The sequence below is a fragment of the Oreochromis aureus genome, linkage group 18 (genome assembly GCF_013358895.1).
Source record: "Oreochromis aureus strain Israel breed Guangdong linkage group 18, ZZ_aureus, whole genome shotgun sequence".
NCBI classification, from domain to species: Eukaryota; Metazoa; Chordata; class Actinopteri; order Cichliformes; family Cichlidae; genus Oreochromis; species Oreochromis aureus.
Genome location: NC_052959.1, coordinates 9,252,981 through 9,279,906, shown reverse-complemented (window position 1 = coordinate 9,279,906; position 26,926 = coordinate 9,252,981). Strand labels below are relative to the sequence as shown.

General features: G+C 39.8%; 1 protein-coding gene across 4 annotated transcripts in view; it reads left to right on the top strand.

Annotated features, from left to right (window-relative positions):
• Nucleotides 1-2,323: 2,323 nt before the first annotated feature.
• LOC116332007 (low-density lipoprotein receptor-related protein 8-like) overlaps nt 2,324-26,926 on the top strand; it is an 80,600-nt gene continuing 55,997 nt past the window's right edge. For 3 of the 4 annotated variants that reach the window (XM_039602508.1, XM_039602509.1, XM_039602507.1), the window contains exons 1-2: nt 2,324-2,549; nt 3,175-3,291. In XM_039602508.1, the coding sequence (XP_039458442.1) occupies nt 2,483-2,549; nt 3,175-3,291 (184 nt within the window). In that variant the 5' untranslated portion in view covers nt 2,324-2,482. Of the gene's footprint in view, nt 2,550-2,778; nt 2,847-3,174; nt 3,292-26,926 lie in introns of those variants that run through there. The other variant, XM_039602510.1, reaches the window with a different exon arrangement.

The following is a 26,926-nucleotide window of genomic DNA, read 5'->3' as shown; positions in this document are numbered from 1 at the left end:
CTGTCAGCAATGGTCATGGCCTAGATTTGAAAGACAGCCTTTTTTTCTCTCTGGCTGGGAGCCACTAGACCTTGTAAATACTACCAATGCACTTTTATCTGTCACAAATATTACCTCATTGTGTTTAGTAAGAGTAATAAGTGGTACAGGAGCCTATTTTTCTTGGTGCTACTTTTAGAAACTCTACAGCCTGCAGTTCACCTTAGCATTTGCAATTTGCATATAGATGATACTCATATCAAATTATTGCTCAGGGGGAGTATTAATAATGGTGATGTTGAACAGGATGGCGTACTCTACAATAGTGTGTTAAAGATGCTGAAACAAGTGAGCTCCAAAACATTGAAATGTGCCTCACTAAGACCGCAATGTTTCACATCTTTCACCTCCCTTTGCTTTCCATCAGCCATAAACAGTTTTTTCCCTTTCTATTGTTTAAACTTTGAAGGATTTAAGGATGTGTTACATGTGTGGAGCTCTGGCTACATTGTAAAGGATTTTGAAATTATACCCAAAACTGTTTCAAAGTGAACACAAATACACCACAGGGATGCAAAATTGCTTGACCTCTTGATCCCTACCAATCTGCTCCTGCTAGTTCCCAGCAGTGTACCACTATTACCTGTCTGTCATGCTCCAAAATTGATTTCACTGGCTCAGTGGGTATGACATGGGCAGCTCTCAGACTACTTTCACTCTCTTTCTCACTCATACATGTCCTTGATTAGCAAAACTAGAACACTCAGAGAAAAAAAGGCTTTGATAAATGTGCTGCATCAAAATCTGTTACACATTTCAACAGGAAAGATCATTTGGTTCATCTGGCATCCCTCCCCCTGTTTGCAGTGTCTTTGTTCCCAGCAGGTAAGTCCCATAACTTACTAAAACTTTACATAGCCAGAAAAATGTCCAGAAAAGCCAGAAAATAATGAGGGATCTGAAAGAAAGATTCAAAACAATAAAAATGATTGACACGCTTTCTTAGAGACATTTTCTTTGAGCAGCATATATTTTCAAGACATGATAATAATAATAATAATAATAATAATAATAATAATAATAATAATAATAATAATAATAATAATATTACACACATAATAAGCACTGCATTTATCAGAACCATGAAGGAGAGAACCAGGAATCACCAGGACTGAATTTGCAAAGGGAATGCAGTAATTATGGAGAGCAATAATTGCACCTGTGCTGCTAACTCCTGTCTAAATGCCAGCTGTGTGCAGGGAGACCAGCCTGAGCTTGATTATGTTTTTATTTTGCTGCATCTGGTTAAATCTTAACTATCAAAGTTGGTTCTGTGACATCCCACATTCAGCTTCAACTGAAATACTGATCGAATCAGCCAGATTAGTCTCTTACTATGGAGCAATATGGAGAAACCCCCCCAGTTTGGCCTGAATTTATATATGCAAACATGTAATTATATTCCAAAAGAAGACCAACTATTTTTCCAACCTATTTTAAACCTAGGAATGCTCAATACTGAAATAAAAAAAAAAATGCATATTTGTATTTAACATTTGTTATGAGCTTAGGTTTATGGTGTTATTTTGAGCTAATCACACCAGCGTTGGACCTGTCCCATCACCTATCATAATAGCCCAACACTTATTTTAGTCTGTCCATTGTAGCTCAATGTTTTTTACCTACTCTAAAAGCTGCACAGTTGGTAGATCTGTAAGTTTGATATGGCACAATTTTTACACCAGATATAATAGCTGAGATAACCCTCCTGTTTATCCAGGTTTGGGAGTAGCATCAGGAGTAAAATAGCTTGTGACCCCTTCAGGCTGGGGTTGTATCTCCTACCAGGTTGAAGCGGGGTTCTTTAACATGTAAGGCAAGTGGCAAGTTGTATTGTATTATTATTCTATTATTATTATTTGTTCAAATAATGTTAAAAAATAGATTTTTCTGCCTAATGTCACAAATAAAATTTAAAACTGTATGGGATATGAAACCACCATAGCAAAGAAAAAAAAACTTTAAAAAAACTACCGTTTATTTCTATTCTACTCAACAATTTAAAAAAAAATCTGCCTTCAAAGATTTTATTATTGCATGACATTGTGATCTAGAGAGGCAAAAAAGTTTTTAGTTACATTTTTTTATTTCGCCGCAATCGCAAAATAAACAACCAGACACAAAAAAGGAAGATACTACAAAACACAAGCAAAAGATATATAAATAAATTTATTTTCAAAGTAAGCTAGTTCAAGAAATTTGCCTTAATAGCTTGTATTATTTCATGCCTTTGGTCACTGTCCTGCTGTATCGCATTGTGTAGTTTCTATTCCACTCTGCCCCGCCCCGCGGGCTGTCGTCACGCGCCGGGTAGCCAGTGAGGCGGAGGGAGGGGGTGTTTCACACGGCGGAGAGGCAGGCAGCGGCGTCGCAGCGCTACAACAAGAGCGGCTTTTGGGCTTTGTTTCGTGGATGTGAATGAGCTCCATCACCTCCTCCAGAAATGTGGACGGATTTAAGGATATTGCTACTTTTTAATTTGTTCGTCCTCAGGCTTCATTTCACAAAAGGTCAGTTGAAAATTTTTGTCCCCCTCTGCGCGCGAGACGCTATTGAAATAGTAGATAAAGGCTGGTGTGAGATGCTGAGCTGACTGGAAGCGCTCTCTACTCGGCGCGCGCGAGCGTGCGTGTGATACCAAGAGAGCAAAAAGGCCAAAAGGGACTACTTTCTAAACACAAATTAATGCGCAAGTGCGTGGTTTATTTCACTTTAAAAATGTAATAGGTGAGGTTTCAGGATAGGAAAAAGCCTCTGCGTGTCTGTCATGTGTTTTCCCGGTTGTGAGCATCCATACTGCATCAGAGGTAGTAGCTGTAGTAGCCCAGACTGACTGACTGAATCTTTGTCTTTACGTTGAGAAGAATTAAGTCGTGCAGACCCTGGGCCTCTTCTGAGCCCTTCTGTCTTTGAATTGTTAAATATCCTGGAAAAAAAGTAGACCGCTATCTGAAAGAAAGCACGCACCATGACGCCTCTAGCCCTTCAGCCAATTGACCTGAATGAAGGCTGAATATCAATTAGGCATTCATTTGCAAATGACAGTTGAACTAGCCTACAAGAGATTACTGTTATATCCAATTGTTGCTCATCCATCTGGACTCTTATCTCTCCTTTTGTTTTTGTTTCTTGCAGCCACGGATGAGTGTGAGGATGGACAGTTTCAGTGCAACAACAAAAGGTGTATACCGACCATCTGGAGGTGTGACGACGATGACGACTGCTCAGACAACAGTGATGAAGAAAACTGTCGTAAGTGTTAAAATTAAAGGACAAATAAACACAGATTAAATATGTTAACTGTGGACCTGCCACTACTAAGGTGTTATTACACAATAACATGTTAAAGCATGATCAAAATAGACATTAACTATATTAATGATTATAACAGTGCAACCCCTTCATCCCTGCTTAATCATAAAAACATGCCACCGTATTATCATAAGGATTAGTCCAGTCAGTGTGATCCTAACCATCAATATTACTAGAAAAAGTTTAGCTCCGAGGATTCATTAGAGCTAGTCTTACAATTTTGATCACGATTCGAGTGTGTGCTTCAGCCTGTGTATTTTAAGTTGTGTTTTCTTATTGTGCTAAAAGTCATGAACCAGAAAATGAACCCGCATCCCTCCCAGATCTCTGCCCTTTCATAGCTTTAGATTATTGGCTTTGCTATCTTATTGGGATTTTATCAATTTTCTTCCTACTCGCGCATTGTTCACAACAGCCCTGATTCCATAAAAGCCAGCAGAGTTTACAAAGAGGCACAAATGCAATCATGCTTTGAGTGAGGATGTGTGCGTTCGCCTCAGGCTAAGAGCGCATGCAGGTGATTTCATCCCTTCTCCTCCTATAAATAGAGCACTCAACAAGCATGTTTTCCTAAAATGTGGGTTGATTGGGTGGAACCATTTTCCAATCATCTCCAAATGAAAAGCTGTCCAGGTGAGGGACAGACTGCGTGGTGCATCGCTCCAGTGCACAAAGCTCTGACAGGTATCTTGGATGTGTTGTTCTGGGTGGAAATAATAGAATTCTGCTTTCCTTTTTGACAGCAAACCAGTGGCCTATATTTTGAAAGAATGCTTGTGCTGAAACCAGTGAAGTTGTGCCAAAGCTGAAGCCGAGATTTGCGTGTTTGCAGTGCAGCTTCTTTTGTGTCTGGGTTAATTGTGGCTCGGGAGAAAATTCTACACCTCCCCACGCGATCTCATAATGCATACACTCTCTCTTTCTTCTCATGCATCTCTCTGTTTTTATTTATTTTCTCTCTCTCTCTCTCTCTCTCTCTCTCTCTCTTTCTCTTCCACAAAACTCCATCCCCCACACAGACCTGTTGTATACAACCACCTTATACTTCCTATGTGTGTCTGGAGGTGTTTCCCTGTTGTTTCCTTGATTCTCCGTCCCAGCGGGACGTGTCCTCAGGCACGCAGAAAAGCAGGTCATTTGGAGCCTGTTTGCTCCTAAAACATTCATGTGTCACTGCCTCAGACGCGCACATGAATTCTGACGTTTGGAGAAAAATGATTGCTCTGCTAGGCTTTATTTCCTCTGTATTTCTTTCATAGGAAATTGTTTGTGGGTTTATTACCCCCTCGTGTGTTTTCCATAAGGAGGAGCTTCTGACACATTTAGGGTTTGAGTGAAAACACTCCCTCTGAAAGCCTTTTAAGCTGAGACTTACTGTCAGCCCACCATTTGATGATTATGAGTGTAAAGCATTACATGTTGTTTTATTAGAGAGCGGTACATGTGTGGCCTTCACTCTGTGTCCATCTCCTTTTTCTGTGTGGCCTGCTGTATCTGCGTGGGCAGGCGCTTGTTTCCCTGAGCAGAGATGCAGGGTTTCTGTACCCGCATCCTTGTAGTGTGTGATCAGAGAGATGCTAAGCATGCTGGCTGTTAAAATTTTACTCCTCTGTACTCTGGCAATTGTTAATGAATGATTTACTTATCTTTGAGTCATTCTCACAGGTTGCCTCTGTAAGCCGTTTTTCTCTTTCTCCACGTGAAAAGACAGAAGTCAGCCGGTGTTAGGCGCTGAGGTGTAAACCTGTACAACATATGCTGCGTTGGGGGGAGAAGGTGCTGAGGATTTAGCTTGTAAATACAGCAAATCCTGTTCAGAAATGACACCGTTGGTTCTCGTTGGCTGTGAAGCGGTAGCATTTTTTAAATTAAGTTTCTGAATGGCTGAGTGGATTGTCTCACCTTTTTTTTTTTCCTGAAAATATAATATTTCATAACACAATGCCAAGCCAGATATTTCAGTGACTGAATGTGTGCAACAGACCATGGTTATGAAATATGCTGACAGGAAGGAGCTGCAGCTCCTTATTTGTCATGCCAGTGTCACTTTCTTTCTAACCTGACTGTCGCTGGCAGAACAGGTGTCTAAAACACACCAGAATTTCTCATACCAGTAATCTTTATGCACCATGGTGCTTCTCCATCCTTTACCCTGGTTTTGTTAACACCATCCCCCACTAGTTCACCCCCGAGACTGCAGTCCCTATCACTCGGTACACCCCTACCATCCCCCCATTATCAAACTATTCCCCACTGACCGTTCACTCACTGCGGGGACCATACATTCATACATGCATAATTGCAGTCCCTAACTATGTGCAGACACAAGTATGGGTCAGACACATGTTAGAATAAACAGAATCACATGAGCACTAATGCATGTGCACACTGTATTTTTGCAGCAGAGAAGTTCAGTCCATATATAAGAAACTGTACATTTTGTTTACTGGTTGCATAACTTCCTGGGTGAGAATGAGACGAAAGACTCCCTCCCTCTCGCTGCATCTGGAGTTGACAGCAGTGGAGGCAACAAAAGAATTCCTCCTTGAATTCTCAAAGTCCGATTTGTGCCGACTCTGATGCAAAGTCGGCGTTTAATCCTCGTCCTGATTATAGCAGCATATCGCCCACTTGCCATCTATCTGCGTTACCTTCAAAGTCCAGAGTGTCCGCTTGACTCTCCTCTCATCCTCAGATGTGATAAGAATCTATTTCATTTGCATTCATGAATTTAACATTCACACCTGCAGGGAGGCATTTCACATCGCCACGTAGCGCTCAAAGTCTTCTGTTGTTTTACACCGCGATGCAGAGTCAGCAACAGGCCGCGTGCCTCCTCTCTTTGTCTTCTCTTAGCTAATAAACCTCCACCACTCCCTCACTGCCACACTCACTTTTGAATCTGCCGGCACTCCTCCACACCTCCCGTAGTCATTGTTTATTTCTTTATTCTGAAGCCTTTCGGTGGATGCAGATTCTCTGCTATAGTGTCGAAACCACAGCCTGCTCACACACCAGGTTTCAGAAAATTAAGAAGCCTCTGTGCAATGCTAGATAAATGCTTTTTTAAAGAGTCCTTAGAACTCACACATCTGAGGCACACTGAGGTCCTTTTAATAGCTTGAGTGCGAAGAAAGCGGTCAATATTTTTTAATATGGTCTACTTCCTGCATGATCTGTAAATTGGTTTTATGATATGAGATTAGGTAAGATTATATCAGTCAATATTATTGGTTTTGTATTGGGCTGCTTGCTAAGTTCTTAAAGGCAGAAAAAGCCTCGCCTGCTGACAGAGTATTTTTGTCATGAATTCAAAATAGCTCACTGGATTTTGTTTTGAAATCCTGCCTTCTTTTTCTTTGATTTATTATGCTTATGGTATTTCTTTGGCTGCAAATAAAACTGTTAAGCAGTAATTCATCTTCCGCTTATCCTCTGCATTTTATTTTTCAAGGCTTTCCTCTTTCAAAAAGGGAAAAGTCCTTTGTTATCACAAATCTCCGGGTCTCTGAATCCTCAGTTGGCGAACTATTTTTACATACTTTATTGGAACCACTTTGGCCTATCTACAACATCTTCACTTCTTTTTCTGCACTCACACAGCAGATTCCCACAGAAAGCTAAATGGACTCCACTTTAAAACTCTCTACAGCCTCATGACTCTCTGTTTCTTTTAGCACTGATGGCCGGTCGAACAGGCTTCCAGCCAGCTCTACTTTTTGGGTATTTCCGGCTGTTTTCATTGCTTTGACAGGTTATTTTTCTCCTAGCTGTGTTGACATCACCCACCCAGACTAGTTGACAGCAATATTTCACAAAGTAATGCCGACTGATCAGACACGAGGAAACAGTTTTCCCACCTGCTGAGATCTACTTGTAAATTCAGAAAAATAATACCATTCTGTGTGAGGTTCTGCTTTGTGTCGCTGAGGTTTCAGGAAAAAAAGGATGCCTTGTATTTTTGGCTTATCAGAGTTAAAAACATTTCTTGAGTGAGTGTGTTTCACCCCACAGTGTCTGAATCTTTTTTGTCTGTGTTCTTTGAAGCTTGAGTGAATGAGTGAAGTTGAAGTGATAGAAAGTGGGGAAAGAAATTATTTTGACCCTACAGTGTGAGTCTGGGAGGTTGTTTTGTGTTCCTATCAAATTCTCCCCATAATCTCCACGGCTGTTGACAACAGACACAGCGTGGAAAGGATTACGCCTTTATCTTTCCAAGCTATGAGGCATTTTTTCTGTCGGGTCTGTGGTCAATTTTTGTTATGTTAATTCACAAAGATGTGATAGAGCCTCAATTAGTCACCAATTTGAAAAGCTACGATAAAGCAGACCTTTTTATTGCAAAAATGTATGGCTTTTAAAACATGTCAGTTCGGTAAACAAACTGATCTTCTGATCTTTTATCTGTCCAGTTGATCTTTTCCTCAAGAAACGTAAGTCTGTGGAAGATCTTTGAGATTATTAAGCAGTTGTGGAAGTTGAAAACTTCTGCCTAAAGAAGAAAAACAAAATAATGTTTGTATTACTGCAATTGCAAGTGTTTTCCCATTTTTAAGGAGAATAACAGCAGTAGTGTTCTATTTCCTGTTATGTTGAAAAACATGTCAACAAGTCCCCTGATGCACCTTACTGGAGCATTTAAGAGCTTTATTTTTGTTTACAAAAACAGAGTTTGTATAATTCCAATGAGCTTGAAAGCCAACGTTGGGTATAACCACCTTTATTCTTCAACACATTTCTTTAAGTAGTCTCCAGGAATAGTTCTTTATTCTAGAGACACTCAGAGCTCTTCTTTGGATGTTGGCTGCCTTTTGTTCAGTTCTCTGTCAAGATGATCCCACATTGCTTCAATAATGTTGAGGTCTGGGCTCTGGGGAGGACAATCGTTGCTTATAGTGTTCCACTGAATGTTTTTCTATCTAGATATTCTTTTACTGCATTGGCAGTGTGTTTGGGAATATATTAAATTATGAACTGCTTTCCACATGGTATTGCATGCTGGATCAAAATCTGATGGTACTTTTCTGTGTTTATGTCAAAGTGAGAAAATTAACTGTAGCTAATGAAAATGATGGTAGTAGCTAGAATTCTCTTAAAGTAGCTAAATCCCTCATGATCAAATAAGTAAAGGACATGAATGAATGTATGAGATTCATACTGTCCCAATATGCAAGTTACTTCATCATCAGTGTTTTCGGATCTACAACAACACTGGCTGAAATGCAGTCTCGAACTGTGACAGAGCCCCCACTGTGTTTTACAGATGGCTTTGGACACACAGTGTTGTACCTCTGTCCCACCCTCTGAATATATCTCAGCCTTTCCTCCTTGTTTCCCTTGATTAAGAATGGCTTCTTGACAGCCACACGTCCACTGAGACCATTTCTGATGAGGCTTCAGTGAGCAGTAGATGGATCAACTGAAAGGCCAGATGCATCTCTCAGGTCCTGTGTCAGACCTTTGATGGATTTTTTCCTGTTTCTTAAGGAACTGATTTTCAGATACCGTTCATCTTCTTTATATAGTTTTTTTTAGGCCTGGCACTTCTTCTGTTGTCCTCTACTTATCCAGGTTCCTAAACAAAACATAAACTGCACACCTTAGCTCTTTGGGAATCACCAAATCAACTAAAGAAATTGGAAAAAATTTGGTGTTTTGTGATAGGCTACTAGTAGCAAAGTGCCCAAAGATACATATATAAAGTTGTCTGTTATATGTAGAGACTCACTGGTACATCGCTTGACTTGTCTTTTCTATGCTTGACTGATTCATAGGTAAGTTTTAAGTGATTTGACAAAGAAAAAACATTCCTGTAAATTTGTTTAGGTACAGGGACTGGAGTTAAAATGAGTAAAAAAGCAGCCAATGTTCAAAGAAGAACTTTGAAAGACCTTCAGAAAGCCTGGAGAATGTTTGCGAAAGCAAGCTCCTTAGAAGCAAAAAGTTTTCCTCATTATGTAATTTATTTATGTAGTCTAAAAAAATCAGGTCCAACCTTCATTCACAGCGATCTTGAGCAATTAAATTGCTGTAAAATGTTTTTAAATCAGCCTTCAGTCAAACCACAGTCCTTCTGGAAACAGCTTGTTACTCTGTAGCTATCCTGTTATTTTGAAGCCGCTTTTTAAATGAACGTGATTTAATTTCAGTGGATAACGGAACTTAAAAAAAGGAGCTCACCAGTAAAAATCTGATTGCAAATTTGATGAATTTACTGAAAATAATAAGTGTTTAACCCCTCCCAAGTTCTCCTGTTCGTGTGCAAACACCAATAGAAAGGGTTAACTCAACATTTCCGGTTCAACCCAGCAGAGCACTTGGAACAAATGCAACACTAATTACTTCCAAGACTACAGTGTGGCAAAAAAAGAGAAGAGTATATTTACCTACATCTTTATTACAATAAGAACTAAATGTACGTGCTGCTATATAGTTATAATTGTTGTGAACAACACGATAAGCTCATGTGTCGCTCTGTTATAATATCTCTGGTTTTACAGATTAATAAGATATTTTCTTCCACAATATGCTAACTTATCGACGTGTGTGCGTGCGTGTGTGTGTTTGTGTATTACTATTTGCTTGTTTGCTGGCCCTACTGGCCTACTGCCCTGTATCTGCATGTCTCCAAGCCAGCTTGCCCTAAGTGATCATTAAGAAGTCTGCAGCTCCAATTGAGCTATTATCTCAGATTAGTGTGTGTCGTTACACAACGTTGCAGAGCGAGAGAGAGGGGATTAATGTGGGGGTATAAAACATCACTCAGCCTCAGCCTCTTCCCATCATCTGCCACATATTTATCCCTTATTCCACTTGTCTTTTTAGTGCCTTCACCTCAGTGAAAACCATTTGTATGCATCATTTTAAAGATTACACCTCCCAGAAATCTGTGTTTATTTCAAGGGATAAAAAGCAGATATTTCTCCAGGGACACTCTTAGCAGGCGCCTCATGAAAATTACTGTTTCAATTCTGTTGAACTATCGAAATACTGCTGAGGCACTAAAATAACTTCATCAGCTAAAGTCTGTGTGGAGAATCTTTATTATGGAGTTAACACTGTGTTCTGGTTTCAATATTTAATTGTTTTAAAATCAATGAAAACTTTACAGGGCTGGCATTTTAATCATGTCGTTTAAAGGCCGCCATTAACCCAAGACATTTTAAATGTAGGATTTTAATATCACACCTCTCAGGGCTCATATTTAGAGCTTTTCTGTGAGTTAATGCTGTAAAATGTATCCTGTAAACTCTAACACAGTGTGCTTAAAGTACTGGAAGTTACATATGGTGGCGAGGTAGGGCACTTTGTGTTTGAGATCTGGGCTACTTGTTTTAACTGATAAAGTGATTCTGTTACACATCCCTGTAGTTTTTGTAAAAGTGATTCAGTGGCAGTGAAATGAACCCAGGTTAGTTTGAAAATCGATAAGACTGGATGTTCGAGAGCGGCTGCCTGCTCTGTGAACCCAGGCCTTGGGGCCGCTGGCATCCAGGCAGACAGCGCCTTTCATCCAGAATCACTGTCAGGAAAAAAAAAACAAAAAACAGACCCACAAGGGATGATGTTGGCACACACTGCAAGAGCTGTGGCACTTAGCAACTTGTGACTCATTTTGGTGAAAAATGCGACTTCATGTGACACAGCAGCCGTGCTCATGAATCTCTTCTGACAGCTGCGACAATGTTGGGTTTGGATGATTGTGGCTGTGAGTATTACTTTATTTTGATTTATCTTTTTTTTTTGGATGAGTAAACATATTCATCACAGAACTACTGAGGATATTATGCATCTCTGAAGTCAGGCCAGGGCAACACAGAGCGTCAGCACTGTGTGTGGTAGTGAATTGGAATGATGAGCAAGTAGCTATGACACAGCAACCATAGCCCTCGGTCTCTTTCGTTTTATTGATGATTCAATGTAGCTGGATGAAGTATGAGTGTCACCTCTGCTCACACAGGCCATATTCGCTTCCTTTTGCCCGGCTACATACTGACTCATTACATCGCCACCATCACAGTGTTGAAGCTTTGCATGCGGGCTGTCACTGCGTTGAATCATACCACCTGCCTACATGTCTCCACCTTTACAGCAACCGTCAGAACAGTGCGCGTAGCTCGAAGTGACCTGTGGACAGTGCAGCTGGTCTAAAGAGCCATTAAAATCTCCAGACAAAGGGACCAAACAGTGGTTACCCTTATAACCAGCAATATCCCATTCCATGGCTGTCAACTGCAGAACTGAGCAAACATAAACTCCCTTATTAAAAAGTAACTTTAATTCACTGATACTGTGGTGACAGGCCATTTATTAAAAATGTTAACATTACAATTTGTGGATACACTGAAATGTTAGAATGGCTGATAAGTGGCATACTGACTTTACTATTTGAGATAATGTAAGTAACTTTAAGTTAGCTTATGCATTTGTGCAACGTTAGCCATTGCTAACATTTTAGCCTGTGGAACATAGCTGAGTTCACAATTTACAACATATGGTAGTTTTCCTGTGCAGACATGAACACTTGTAGATGTATGCTGCCCTGTCAGTGCTGTAAGAATTGCAGTCTTAGGACATATGCTGCCTACAGTACCTGTACTAACAAAGAAAACAACCATTACATTTTCAGAATTTTGCTATTGAAATGTGTCGGAACATATCACATCATGTATCGTTGTTCTTGAAAAGGCTAGTCAGTAACACAAAGATAGCTTTTATTGTTGTTTTGAATTAATCTGTTGAGTTTACAAAATGTAAGTAAATTGCTTTAAAAAAGCCTCAAATATCAGAGTAAGGTTCTGAAATTTCTAGTTTTGCCTAAATACTATCACTCAGTGATATTTAATTTCTCATAGCCTGAGGAAATGCTCTTAGCTTCCCTCTCCTCTTAAGGAATGACATATAATTAAATTTCTGCAGAAATGCAGAATGTGTGAGCTAAGCCTAAGTTAAATGAGGGTTTTATTGTGTCAGGCATTGCATTACCTGAACAGTCATAACAAATTAGAATGAGACTTGAACTAATTTTCTCAGCAGTAGAGATTTAGGCAAGAGAAGCCTTGAATCTGTAAAGACATGGACTATCAAATGATTTCTCTTCAACAACGACCTTCCAATTAGCAGAAAAATGGTTTTACATGGGCTAATCAAATGTCTAGACTGCTAGATCTGTACTGTAGATCTGAACAAAGAAAGATTTGCCATTTTTTGACTAGAAAAATGTAACATAACCATCCGCTCAGAGCAGGGATCATTTCTGCAGAGTAACTTGTTTTGCTGTCCCCTGCAGGCCTTTCTCACATCAAAGATTTTCAGAAAGATGCTTTCGCTCATGTGAAATCTGCATTTGAAAACAGCAGCAGCAGACCCAATTAGATTATTTAGTTTTCCTTGAAATATTCTGTCTGCATACAAAAAAATGGGCTGTGTAAACCTGCTTGGGTCTGTTTTGATTTAGATATTAACTATGAATGTGCAAAAACACACAGTGAAAAATCTTACCAAAATCTTGTAGCTATAACTTGGTTTTGAATTTGTAATGAAACTTATTTTACCATCATTTTCATGTTTAATCACACTGCTGTGTGGAGGTTTTAATAGATTTCTGCAGGCAGAAGGAGAAAGTAGATCTCATTTCAGAAAAGGTCAGTCATGCCTGTTTAATTTATAAAGCTTATATTTAAATCATAGATATGATTTAAATATAAGCTTTCTAATTTAATCATATATAATGACATAATGCTTATTCAGTATTCACCCTGTCTGTGTGTGTTAACACAAAAGTTGTGGCTTAGTATTCGAGCAAAAGTTTTCTTGGAAGTGGTTGGAAATGCAAGCAGAGAAGTGGGAAACGTTAGCTAGCAGATGGTTTGTCTGAGCCGCACTTGACCCCGTGTGCTTCCGACAGGAATATTGCGATCAAAGCTGAGCAGCTAAGCTCTGCCTAGAGATAGATATGTTTTAAATGCATAGCCATTGGCTGATCACACGTACACACACATAGTATGGATGCACAAGACACACCCTGGCTGCACACTGAAAGGCATTGAGTTCACATGAAATGAAAATGTGGTCTATTTTATTGGTTTGTGCATACCCTTTGTGAATGGATAATGATGTAATCTCTTGTGACATGGATCACCAGAAAAAGAAGAACCAGACTGATGCCGAGCTTAGAGAAATAAAAGGAGTGAAAGAGGAGGCAGAGCCAAGGAGGGTGTCGTTGCGGAGCGGGGCAAGGCATGGGGGCAGGGATGAAGAGTGCTGCAGTGTCATTGATTTTAGAGTGGTTGTTTTGCTGTGTTATTGTTGTGATGCAGATCAGATAAGGTGTAGCCGATAAGACACACAGCCAATTAGAAATCAGCTGTAGTCTCTCCTTTAGAGAGGTGAAAGTTGAGGTTGAGTTTTCTGTTGCACTCTGCACAGAAAGAAGACAACTAAATCACAAAGTTAACAGAGACAAAGCTCTTACTCAAGCATGAGTACAAAACTAAAAGCAACGCCAATTGGTTTGAAAGAAGAGCCACTCACTGCAGAACATCTGCTCGGGCTCAGGCAGCCAGGCTGCTGGAAACACCTGGCATTAATGCAGCTTTCCTGCTCTTCTAACACGGCTGTGTGAATCAGATTTTCTGTGTTTAACTTTAAGTCAAGGAGTGGCAAAGCAGCTTACACTGGGGGTTCAAATATATAAATATATAAAGTCATTGTGCCATTTATTTATATTTCATTCACGCTATTATGTCTCTGTTTTACAAAATCAACAGGGATACTCTATTCAAAATATTACTCTATCACTTTTCACTTGTATGGAACATATAGGGAACATTTCTGAAGAAGCAATGATGTGTCTTGTAAGATGATGTGTAAGATGGTGATTTCAATATTAGATGCACAAAAAGCAATCAAATCTGGATTGTTGTGCTAGTATTTTTGCTTGGACAAGACTACTTCTTCCAGCCCTGATTACATTGTAGCTTACCAATAGTGATGTGTAGCCTGTGTCTTAAAAATGCTAGCCTGGTCCATTTGTTGATTGCACATGAAGGTTGATGGAGGCACTGTGTGCTTCCATCAGCCTGTTTGCAATCAGTCCAGACAACCCACTCTTTTCATTTTAGGCAATAAAAACCTTTATTCTTGGTGCGTTGCCTTGCTGATATTAATATAGGTAAACTCCCCCTTTCTTTATTATGTTACCAGTCCACCTGTCATCTCTGAATTCTCCCTCCAAACTCTCTCTCAAACAATACAAGCAGGGCACTGGATCTGTGAACTGATTGAAGAGAGCACTGTCTATATGGTTCAAGTACTAAAGCCAAAATGCATGTATGTGTGTTAGATTATGTTGCAACATCGGTTTTATGGCCTTTTGTGAAACAAAAAAGTGGCTTCCATTAAAAAATATAGTTTTTATTATTAGCAAATTGTAGTTTATTGTTAGTTATAAGCCTAGCAGGAAACCCATTAACTGCATACAGTTTGGTGAGCTCAAGCTTAAAAAATAAAATATTGACCTCAAAGAAACAATATTTCTTACAGGATTATTACAGTGTGCACATTTATTGCTTTTGTTTTGTACCCATTTTGTATGTGACTCCTCCTAAACCATGACATCAATAATTTACAGTGCTTTTTTACTTACTGATCTGCAAAGTTTGGTGCAAAGAACTATTACTTTTTTCTATCCACACAGCAGAAGTCACACTTTTGCATATAGTACAGTACCCTGGCCTACTTTGAATCTCCACACCACATATATTCTTACAGGGTAGAAATGTGAGTGAAAATGCCCCAGAAAAAATCTTCATTAAATTGCCTCATGCAACACGAGGATCCTATTGCATCGTAAAGCTGCAACACATTTAACACAGCCCGCTGGAAACGATGTCATGGTGTTGACGTAAATGTGCAAGCTTGCATTTGCTTTATGTAAAATTGGCTTTGTAAATGCAAAGAGTAACCAATGCAGGTTGTGTATAAGACTTACATGTTTTCCAATGAGTGTCCCAAATTCTCAAGTTATTACCAATGTTATACTGACAGTCTTGGCATGTTCCCATAGGCCTTAAGGGTGATGGAGTGGGTTACTTGTTTAATCTGCCCAGTTTGGCATGAAATCAGTGTTGTGACATTTTAGTCTTTAGGAATGCAGACCAACTCTGCTGTAATATTCCTCTGCTCAGTAAGGCTTAAGAAAGAATCATGAAAACAGCTAATGAATCATTTCATTTCTCTACTATTAGTTTAAATGAGGCCAACCGAAATGCTACATCTCTGATGTGTAACAAGTGTACCGTGCTTTTAATGGAACCATCTGAGCTTTGCATGCATGAAAGAAGCTGTGGTAAAGAGCCTAGCTGCTTTGTCACTTTCAGCTTTTCCAAAGACACTCAGCTGAAGATGTAGTTTGCTCATGCTGATGCATATATATTATAGTCTTTTACTGCAAAGAGAAAAAGAGCAGTGCGTTGAGGTAGCGTTGCATCTTTTGAGTGTAATGTGAGGTGTTTGGATTTATCTATGAATTATTTAACCAGTGTACTTACAACTCCAGATGATTTTCTATGCTTGGTAGCAAACATCCAGACCACATCTAACCTTGTGATCCTCGGGGCTTCGAGATGTATTCAATCTCTTAATAATTATTACATTTAAAGCATTTCACAGCTTATATCATGCGCATGGCATGAGGAGAAGCTGCTTTGTGCCACTTTGCTAACACAGAGAAGCGTTGGCGCTGAGGGGGGAAGCCTTTAGTCACAGTCTGAGTAATCTGTTTCTGTGGTGGGTTGGTTCAGGACTCTTTGATTGGACAGTGGGTATTTGGTGGGCCCCCACTTAAGAATATCAGCTCTCACAGAGTCCATCAATAGGTGTCTGTGACTTTGTTCTTCCTGCCTGACTCAAGTGCGCTGTTTGTGTGTGAGAAGAAGAAGAAAGAAAAAAAATGTATGCATTTAAAAACAGAGAAACAGACGGCCTACTCGGACTTGTGCAGAAGTGGGCGAATATGCTTGAGCGCGTGTTATGTTTGCATGTAACTGTCGGGTGATGTTCAAACAGCAGCTGGGATTAAAGTCTGAGCATGTCTTAATTACACTTTCTTGTTGCTAGGGGCAGACTTTCTAGAACAAGAAATTTGACCTCGGGCAGTATTACAGTTATGTTAATTTTCGTCTGCAGTGGGAAATGTAAAATCTGCTCTCAGTGTCTTGTCACAGCAATTTCAGTGGCTTAGTCTGCAGGCCAGTGAGGGTGTTTCTGAAAATTTGGTCTGCAGATGCTTTTGTGTTTTGTGCTATTGGAATCAGGTCTTTGCAAGAGAAAGGAAGGAGAGAAGAAGAAAAAGAGATGTGGCTCATTCTCTGCATAGGGTAAATGACTAATCTCCCATTTCTCATTACAGCCCCCTGGTTAGTATAGAAATTATAATCCAGTGTGGCACACTTTTCCTTATACGGGACTGATTATGGTGTAGGCTCGCTTAATACATTTGGTTGCTGTGTAACCGAGAGTGACAAGTCACTCTTTGACTTACTCTTAAATCCAGTATTATAAACTCAAGATGCTTAATGGAAGTCCACTGGAAAGTAGACTAATGAGAGCAGACATCATCCCTTCTAAAGGCTTTTAAAGACATACGGAAACAGGAACGTAATAATATAGATTGCCCGCAAGTGCTTTTGTAGATTAATTTATAAAGTACAAGATCCGCATTCTAAATGAGAGAATCATCAGAGACTCAAATGCCCGTAACAAATAGCTCTTGGGCTTATTTACACTTGGATCCTGTATTGATGTAAAACCCAGATGCAACTTTTCATGTTATAGACAGATTTCGCAGCATTCCTTTTGGAAGTGAAATACTAGGCAATCACAAACGTTACCAAACTGCATTAAGGTTCTGTATCAAATTGAAGCAGAAGCTGGTTTAATGTTACCCAGTGTTCCCTATTTCTTATCAAATTGGTTGCTGTGAAATAGGTCATTTAGAAAAATTACAATCTTGATTGCACCTGCTTTAGTCTGCCTATCATTTTGCTCTCAATTAATGTTTTCTCCTCCTCATAGCTGAGACCTAACCTGAAGGTGTCCTTGAAGCTATGCTTAACATAATAAGAGAGTTTATTCCTGCAATGATGGGTGCTGCTCTCAGAAACATACTACAGGCTTTGGCATAACATCTCACTAAATCACTAAAAAGACTAAAAAATTAAGCTTAGAGGTTTATTAAAAAAGCATTTTAGTTATGTAGCTAAGAGCTGTTGAGAAAGACACACAAACATGCTTGACTGTAAGTGAAAGTGTAGTTTTACTCAGATTATTCATACACTTCTTATATTCAGAAACACTATACACAATGAGTAACTGCACTTTAAATATTCCGTATGATTGTGGCGACGTATCTCCAAGGGAGCTCTTTATTATACTTATCACTTACTTACCTTGTTACATTAAAAAAGAGTAAGATTTTATACAAATGTTGGTGTGTTGGATAAAATCATACTACTTGAATCTGGCCAAAAATTATTTTCACTTCAGCTTTTTTAGCTCCGGTTTAGCTCTGTTGGTCTATATTTTCGTTGGATGCATTGTCCTGAAATTTTGTCCCAAATAATGAATCCAAATGATAATCCTGTGACTTTTCTTCTAACACTACCATGGAGCAGTTACCACTTTTTCACTGAAATCCTTTAACAACTCACATATGAACGACTATAAAAGTTGGCCACAATTGTTAGCATGGTAGCATTAGGGCTGTGCCATATCATATTGTCTGCAAGGATACTGACATGAGTTTAGGTGCTATAAAATTGTCAGATCTGTTGATGTACCAAAATCTTACTACTGTACTGTACTGTACCACTGGTACAGTATCATAGTTAGACATGGCCACCCACTGATTTTTTTGAAGTACTATTTTGAACTCTTGAGCCAACACCATTGTGATTTGATGAGCGTGAGGCAGGGCTGACTGTGGAACTGCATACTCGGTGGATAACGGCGAGTAAATCACAAGTCTGGAGCCAAGTGTTTACTTAGCTCAGTGCCCAGGGCTGTTTTCCCATAGCGTCCTATAGGACTAGAAGGTGTTTTGCAACAGCAGGTATCACACTCCCATATGCAGAAAGGCTATTGCAGGGACCTGAATTCAAGTTCTTGTTTTATTTTTTAGCCATCTTTAATACTAGTCTATGGTTAGTATTTACATCAAAGTACTGGTTTGCCAAATTACGGCCTGACAGAGAGGCTAATATGGCTGCATGTTATGGTTGCAAATATTTCCCATTACCAAATCTGCCTGAGAGCGATAGGCCCACTTTATGAATTGTGGCAGTCAGATCTTAATAGTGAATGATAGCATTTGGTCCTGGAGTTATAATTACTTTTGATTGTTAAGAGGAATGTCTCCTGTGTTTCAGCCACATTGAAACTCAGAGGAGATTCTTCAAGTGAAGGGCAAAATTGCTTTGGGATTGTCTTAATTAATTTCCATTCCATGATTTTTTTTACTTCATAAAGGAATAGCCCCCCAAAGAGGATTTAGTCAGAGCTGAAGGAAGATTATCAGCAATATGATAAAAATTGTTAATTTGGGTGTAAAATACCCAAGAATACAAAAATAACAGGTCAGGGCATAGATTTTACTCCAATAAGACAACGTAGACTTTTTTGTTAGTGTACATAGAGAGATCATACTGTGTTGTCACCTGCCAAGAGAAAGAAGAAGAAGAAGAAATAAGACAAAGAAAACCCTGCATTCAGATTGTTGCTCAGCAGGTCAGACTCTCATTTTTGAATCATAGCTTTTTTCTCAGATTTCTGTAAAAGCCACTGTATCTACTTGCACTGATTATAACACTGACTACAGTGATTCTGATGTGCATTTAAACGCTGAAGTACTGTTGTTACTGTGTGCTGGACTATAGGCACACTTCAGATGGTATTTGTTAAAGCTCAGATGTTTAAACACTATGATGCTGTTGCGCGTGCGTGTCGCAGTCATTGAGCATTGCTGTAAACTCGCAGTGCTGATGTTCCTAAGTGAACTGCTTTCACTGTGCTAACTTTCCTCGATCTTCCTGCTTTTTTTAAGGCTCATGTTGCAGTTTTGAAATCCCGATCGACTGTGTTTTTATAGACGTGGACTTCCAAGATAAGAGATTTTCACTCTACGCTGGGGAGAATGAAATGCTGTCCTTTTCTATGCAGGGATATCCTTGAATATCTCCCTCAAGCAAGCCTCTGAATCCCCTGCTGTGCCATTAGCAACTGATAGTAAAGTGCTGTGCCTTTGCTGAATACCTGCAAGGTTAAGGTGTGTGAACAGTTTTAATTTGAAGCAAAACATTGCAAAGAAAGATAATATGTGTGCAGTCGAGTTTTGCTGAGTGATCAATACATCTCTGAGGAAAAGTTCTCTGTAGACTGTTATGAGGCTGTGATGGGGAATGCGAGGCCAGGGACTCAACAAACACAGACCAAACAGTACTAAAGGTTATGACCGTTACAGATTATATAAGTTATGTTCATCGGGATCTTGGTTTGAACTCTATGCAGACTGTGTTCTTTCAGGCTATGAGGAAGGAGCATCTGGCTGCTGTGCTGATTTCTATCGAAGCATGCAGGAGAGGCTCTGGGGGAAGAGCAGCAGTGACGGTGTCAGCTGTTTGGCTGAGGGACCTGTCCTAAAACTGTGTGTGTCTGTGTGTTTTCCCTACCAGGGAGACTTTATTAACCAAAAACTCTGGGGCAGGTGACAGACTACAGCAACCAGCTTGTCTTCGTTCATTTGGAGGGCACCTTATTTAGATAGTTTACCGCACTAAGCAGGTGCTTTACCGCATTTCTTTGACATTGCACTGTTATCAGCAGTGGTTGCTTATGTAATGTTTTTAAATGGTTTGCCAAGGTTGTTGTTTCTGTGTGTGAACGGTCAGAGAATCAGCCATTTATCAAAAGTTAAGCCTTCACCGTTTTATCTTAACACGAGAGGCCACTCCATCTGTCTAGTAGGATTAGATTTATTTTGAAGGCTCCTGTTTTTCTGCTCGTTTCTGATAAAAGTAGGATTTGGGGCTGCATTCACTAGCTCTAACTGTGGAAAAGTGCGCATAATCTGACCCTTGCTGTGGACTAAGAGACAGCAGTAGGGGCTGGTTCCTGTTTAAACTTTGCCTGCAGGACATTTGTGTCGCGTTGATGTAACACAAACCACATTCAACACATGAAACAAGGTTGTTCATCAAAGATGTACACCTCTCTACTCGGTGCAGACTCGTTCATTTCATTCCCTCCGTTATACCCTCTTCTTGTGTGGTTCCCATCACTTTTTCTAGCAGCTTTACTCTTGAAGCTATGTCTTTCATATTTCACTGGTAATGTCTTCTGGGCTCCTCTCTGACACTCCTGGGGTCTGATTGTTCTCCCTGCTGAATCATTAGCTGGCTGCTGGATTTAATATAGGGAACACGGTGGAGAGAAGTACCTGTACCACCAAGTGTAACTGCAGAACCACTTGTACAGTAATGGTTTTAACTCCATAATGAGATGAGCACTAGAAACACCATTTTCAAAGAAGGTAGAGTGCAGTCTGAAATAAGGTGCACACTGTATTCTTAGATTCACCTTCTGGTGTCTGATATGATCTCTTTTCTTATCTTTTTTTTTCTAAATTACAATTTATACATAAAATTTAAATCCTATAAATTCATAAATGTGGTGTAAATGGAGCCTGTAGGTGCTGTTTGTGTCTCTGCAACCAAATTCCTGGAAACTGAAACGGCGCTAAGTAGAAATTAGTTGCTTTCTAAAATGCAGTAAGATCTTACCAGTCTCTTTTTCATGCTTCACTGAATAACATGCTGAGTCCTCTGCAAATTTGGACTTGCCTTTAGTTTGTATAAAGGCACAGTGTATTCCAGTGACAGTGCCAGGTTATAGGATGAAACTGTTGACATATGGCTGTAGATCAACCATATTTTGTGTCTCTAAACCAGGAAAAACACACAGGAAGAAAGGATTGTAACAGAAGGTCAGACACATGGAGAAGGCGTCACGCAGTGAAGGCTGGGGATGTACGTGTGTATGTGTGTCGTCCTATATTTGTGTGTTTGCTTCTCTTGGCAAGCTTGTCTTGTAAGCACCAATGTATGCGTTATATCTGCAACATTTGTCAGTGTGTCGGCTCTGTGGTAGGGTGTACACGGGAGTGTGCCTGTCCACCCACGTGCATACTTCATATATGAGCTTGGAGATCAAAAGGCAGCAGACTGTCACAGGAGCATGAAAAAAAGCTCCAAAAAGGCTTGAAAACCTCTTGAGAAACTGAGATACAGACGTGTCCTGTTGCTTTCTTACAGATGCTTGTGCACAATCCACTATACTTTGGTGTGATGTTGCTCCATGATACTATTGGCTTCAAGGTAGATCTCTAGGGATTTAGCTAAGCTGGACCTAAAAAGTCTTCACTGAAAAAAAATATCACTCCCAGGCTTCCTAAAGGTGACTAAGGAGCTTTTTAAGCTGAGGCTGCCCAGTCTCTTGCTTAGAAAGGTGGTGTTTGTGTCAATGTGACCTGACAGGGAGGGAGAGAAAATATGTCTTTTTGGAGGCTGTGGGCTATAATTAGCACAGTGTAAGTCTTTGGCCAGTACACAAGGTCAGAAGAAATGCTGGGCAGTGAACAGCAATAAGTAGCCTCCCTTACCTCCAGCAGTCTGCATCACAGCGTTATGAGTTTAGTAATTATGGATGTGTGGTAGTCTTTACATGATTGTTATCCGCCACAAGTCGGGCATGACTTTTTCTCTCCATATTATTTTTACATTGCTATTTCACCTACAATCAAAGTTCTATTGATTATTTTAATGTTGCCGATTAAAACTGAGCACTGAAATGAGTGGTGGAGTTCACGCTTTTCAGAATACTTTCAGAATACTAGTACTTGTTTGCTACTTCACTGACGTGATGAGTATTGAACATTAAATGTAATTTGCCAGAGATTAAATAAAAGTATTGGATCATCTATTAAATATAGACTCCATTCTTAAAATAGAAGTGCTTTACTGAAACTTTATTTTCATGTGACTATTTTCTCAGTATTACTGAACCAACATAGATACAAGCGGTTGCCTAGAAACAGACAAAGTGGTTCTGATGTGCCTGTATGCTTATCTTCTTTTAATGAGTTCAGTGTCTCTTATATAAAAATCCTGAACTCTTTTCACCCCTTAGTTTTTAACCATTTCCTGTTTTATTTTGAAATCATTCACTTTTTTCACTATATATATCTTCTATTATTATTTTTTTATATATATTTTGTTGCTGTTGTTTTGTTTTGTTTGCCCAGCCAGGTGCCTTCCTGTGTATTACGCTAAGCTTTCAGTTAAAGTTTGGGATTTTGTGAGGATACTGTGGGATCTTTTTCTGCGCCCTGTGTTTGTATCCTCCTCTCCCGGGGATCGTTATTCATTCCCTTACAAATTTAAAGAAGACGCTTGTTGTTGGTTTAGATATCACAGCTTCTGTCTTAATATTTAGAATGGTATAAAGGTTGTGTAGAAGGACCCACACACACAGCGTGTACTGAGTGTTTCTCTTTTATTTCACGACCCACAGCCGTGTATTTTCTGGGTTTGCACACACACTTGCACTGCAGCTCTCCCAGACTGCACACACCTCCTGACGAAGCCTGCTTCCTCTCCACTCCAGTGTCACTAAAAGCAGTAGAGAGCTCATCAGTGCCATCACCATCACCTGTCCGCTCACTTGCCTGGCACCGCCCCTTGAGCTCACTGCACCACCCCTCCCCTGTAGCTGAGTAAGGGACCACACCTCTGCCACAGGCTGTAATGTCATATCAGTAATCAAAAACTCAAGGCCCATCTTTTCGCCAATTAGACCCAAATTATGAAGCTTTAAATCACCATACATTTGAATTATAACAAACATAATTTACCACATGCTATTTAAGTTGCAGCCCAGAAATGTAGGCCATGGTGGGGGTAATCAATCCATTCTCCTGGCTTTATCTTATTTTATTTGCTCAGTTTGTCCAAAAGGATGAAATGCACAGCACACAAGAGGGAAAAAAGGGGAGATTTAATCTGTAGATGCCACTACTTGGCTCTGTGTTTTTTGGATCAATACTCTATCAACCAGTGCTGAGCTAGAGCTTAGTCCTGTGTGGCTTTTCATCTTCCTGTTGGTTCCAGTGGCTCACCACTGACCACACAGACCTGAGTGACAGGAGAAAATACGTAATGACATCCTCTATTGACAGATAACAACAGATAAATCGAATCAAGAAGAGAAATTGTTTGCTGCTCTGAGGAGACTTAGCCAAGCTACATGAAGTTTCTGTGTATAAATAAGTATGTATAAAGCACATGTCACATTAGACACATTTAAAACTGAGCTAAATCTCTGGACAGGCATGTATCTTAGTTAAAGGTAATGTAAATGCCAGAATTAATCTAATTAAATCCTGAAATTATTCGCGAAAAACAATTTCAGGAACAGCTTGTCCCAAGTGTTGTCGATGCCACGCTGTATTTTGTATGCTATCATGATATCCCATTAATTTTAGCAGGGTTAGTCATTTGCATGCTGGTTTAAGCTAACAGGATACATAATGTTTCCTGCTTCGACAACACTCCCCTACTTCACTCTGAGCTAATGAGGCCATTTGTCTTCTGATCCACAGGAGAATGTGCTTATCACTGCATTACCTATTAAGCTTCTCATGGCCCCCAAAATGAAAGTGCTGTCATTAATATCCTTCATGATGAAAAAAAATCAGAAGGAAGAAAATAATTCTTCTCCAAAGGGTCGGGTGTGTGCGTGTTTTTATGCGTGTGAATGTCAGGTGATTGAAAGCTGTCTGCTTTTTTGCTCCAGAGCATCACTGAGTGATTGAGTGTGCTCTGCTCTTGACTCGGCACATTAATATGTTCACTCAGTCACACGCCCACGTGTCCCCACAGAAAGCTTTGCATTTTGAAACTTCATACCTGGTATTTTGAATTGTTACTACTTCAAACACCCCAAAATACATACAAATAAAATAATTTCTTGTTTTTTGTCATATGATTTCACACACCACATGTTAATAAAAATAGTCAAAATTTATCAAATTTAGGTCGTGAATATTTGAAATGACAAATCATCTGTACCAGTATTTTAAGATGCACAACCCCAGTACCAAAAAAGCATGTGACATGGCATAAAAGTTAAATAAAAACAGAGTGCAATGATATGCAAATCTCATTAAAAAATGTTAGCTCATTTTGAATTTGATGGCAGCAACACGTCAGAAAAAAATTTGGGACAGGGCCATGTTTAGCACGGTGTTGCATCCTCTCTTCTTTTAACAACAATCCATGAACATCTGGGAACTGAGGAGAACAGCTGCTGGACTTTTGGGAGAGGAATGTTGCCCGATTCTTCTGTGATACAGGATTGTAGCTCCTCAGCAGTCCTGTATCATATTTTTCATTTCATCATGATCTAAATGTTTTCAACTGGTGAAAGGTCTGGACTGCAGGAAGGACACAGCTGCATGTGGCTTAGCACTGACTTGCTGAAATATGCAAGGAGATCCTGTTTCTCTTCTCTGAAATATATAGAATTTCAACTTTGGATGATGAAACTTTGCCTCAGTCTATTTTAGATGAGCTTTGGCCCAGAGAAGACAGCGGCATTTCTGGATCATGTTCACATATGGCTTCTTTACATGTTAGAGCCTGCATTTGCATAACCTGCATTTGTAGATGTCACAGTGAGCTGTGTTTCACAAACAAATGGTTCCTGAGCACATGCAGTAATTTCCATGGCAAAATCAGCCTTATTGTTAGCGCTGAGCTTCCTGAAGCCGATTATATGGTCGAGCAAAGGTAGTGCGTTCGCTGCCCGCTCCACTCCAGGGACTGCCCGTCTGCCTGCACTGAGCTCTGTTGTCAGTTGGAAGCAGTGTAAAAAGTATGTGTTACAACCGGTCTTTGGGCCACTGACGTTAGTACTGTTGTTGGTCCGTCAGCCAGTCACGAAGGAAAGCAAAGTTATAACATATAAAGAGCTGAAGTGAAACCGAGTGTTCAAAGCTATTAAAAGGTTGCACTGCAGCCACTGTCTGTGTTTTTCGTACTGTATTTTTTCTGATTTTTGAAGTTTTTTTGGTGGCGCTCTGGTGAACTCCGCTGTCGCCCCCTTTTCTGTTCCAGCCCACTTGTCAATCAATCAACATTCAGCAGTCGCTCAAGTCACCTTCATCCTGCAACGTGCAGTCAGGATCTTGGAGAATTGAACAGGAGAGAGTCTCGGGTGGGTGAAAACTCATCTCCCCACTCTGTCTGACTGAAAAGTATATGTGAACGGATGCATTTGCAGGACCATAAAACCAGCCTGGGGGCACGAAGATCAAGGACATCCAGCTTTTTGTAAACTGGATCTTTGAAGCTCGTCCTTTCTAAGATGCTCTTTTTATACCCAGTCATGTTACTGACCTGTTACTAATTAACCTAATTAGTTGCAAGATGTTTGCCCAGCTGTTTATTTTTTTTTTAAATTACCACTTACTTTTCCAGTCTTTTGTTGCCATGTCTCATTTTTTTAAAATATATTGCGGACATCAAATTCAGAATTAGCTAATATTTCAATGAAAAAGTAAAATGTCTCAGTTTAAACATTTGATGTTTTTATATTTCATTGTGAATAAAATATGGGCTCATGAGATTTGCAGATCTTTGAGTTCTGTATTTATTTACATTTTTTCATATAATGTCTGGTCTTTTTTGGAATTGCGGTTATAAGATGTTATCACATATATGCTGAAGCTACACTTTTGTACATATTTCCCAACAGAGGTACATGTGAAAATACAAATCTCTTACTCAGTGAGATCAGATATTAAACAGTTTTTAACCTGTCAGGTCTCTAACACAAAGTCTGTGCCATGCTCGATTTTGCTGAAGAAAGACTAGAGATTTTAATTTCCCAGCTGGCTATATACCGCCTATTACACACTCTACTCTGGCAGCTTCTTTACCAGCCAAGTGCTTTTAGTAGCGAGACTGTGTCTGGTGATGATTGTCTCATGTTTGCTACATGACAACAAGCATCAGTGAAATATCTTCTGACCAGTGGGCTGCTTTCAGGGCTGAAATATAAGCCAGTGCAGAAGCGCCAAACACTGCAGTTCCTCTACGTGCCACTTGAGGCCCAAAAGGTGGTCAATCCCCATAGACTTCCATGTTAAAATTGTTTTAGCCTCTATGGAGCCCTTTAAAAATCATATATGTGGACACTTGAATTAAATTTTGTAGCATTTCCAGCAGATTTGACTAATAACATGGCTTGTGTGGTATAGTTTGTGACTCAGTTTTGTGAGTTCTGTGAGTGAAATTCTAGTGTTTTGTTAGTATGTTAGCATTAGTTAAACAATATGTGCATCTCTGCACCTGTACAGCTTCTAGATGCAGCTTGGTAGCCAAGCTTGGAAGCGCCCTCTCGACCATATATTGTCACATGTCGTTCTAAAAAATCCGACATGGTGGTGGCTAAATGTGCC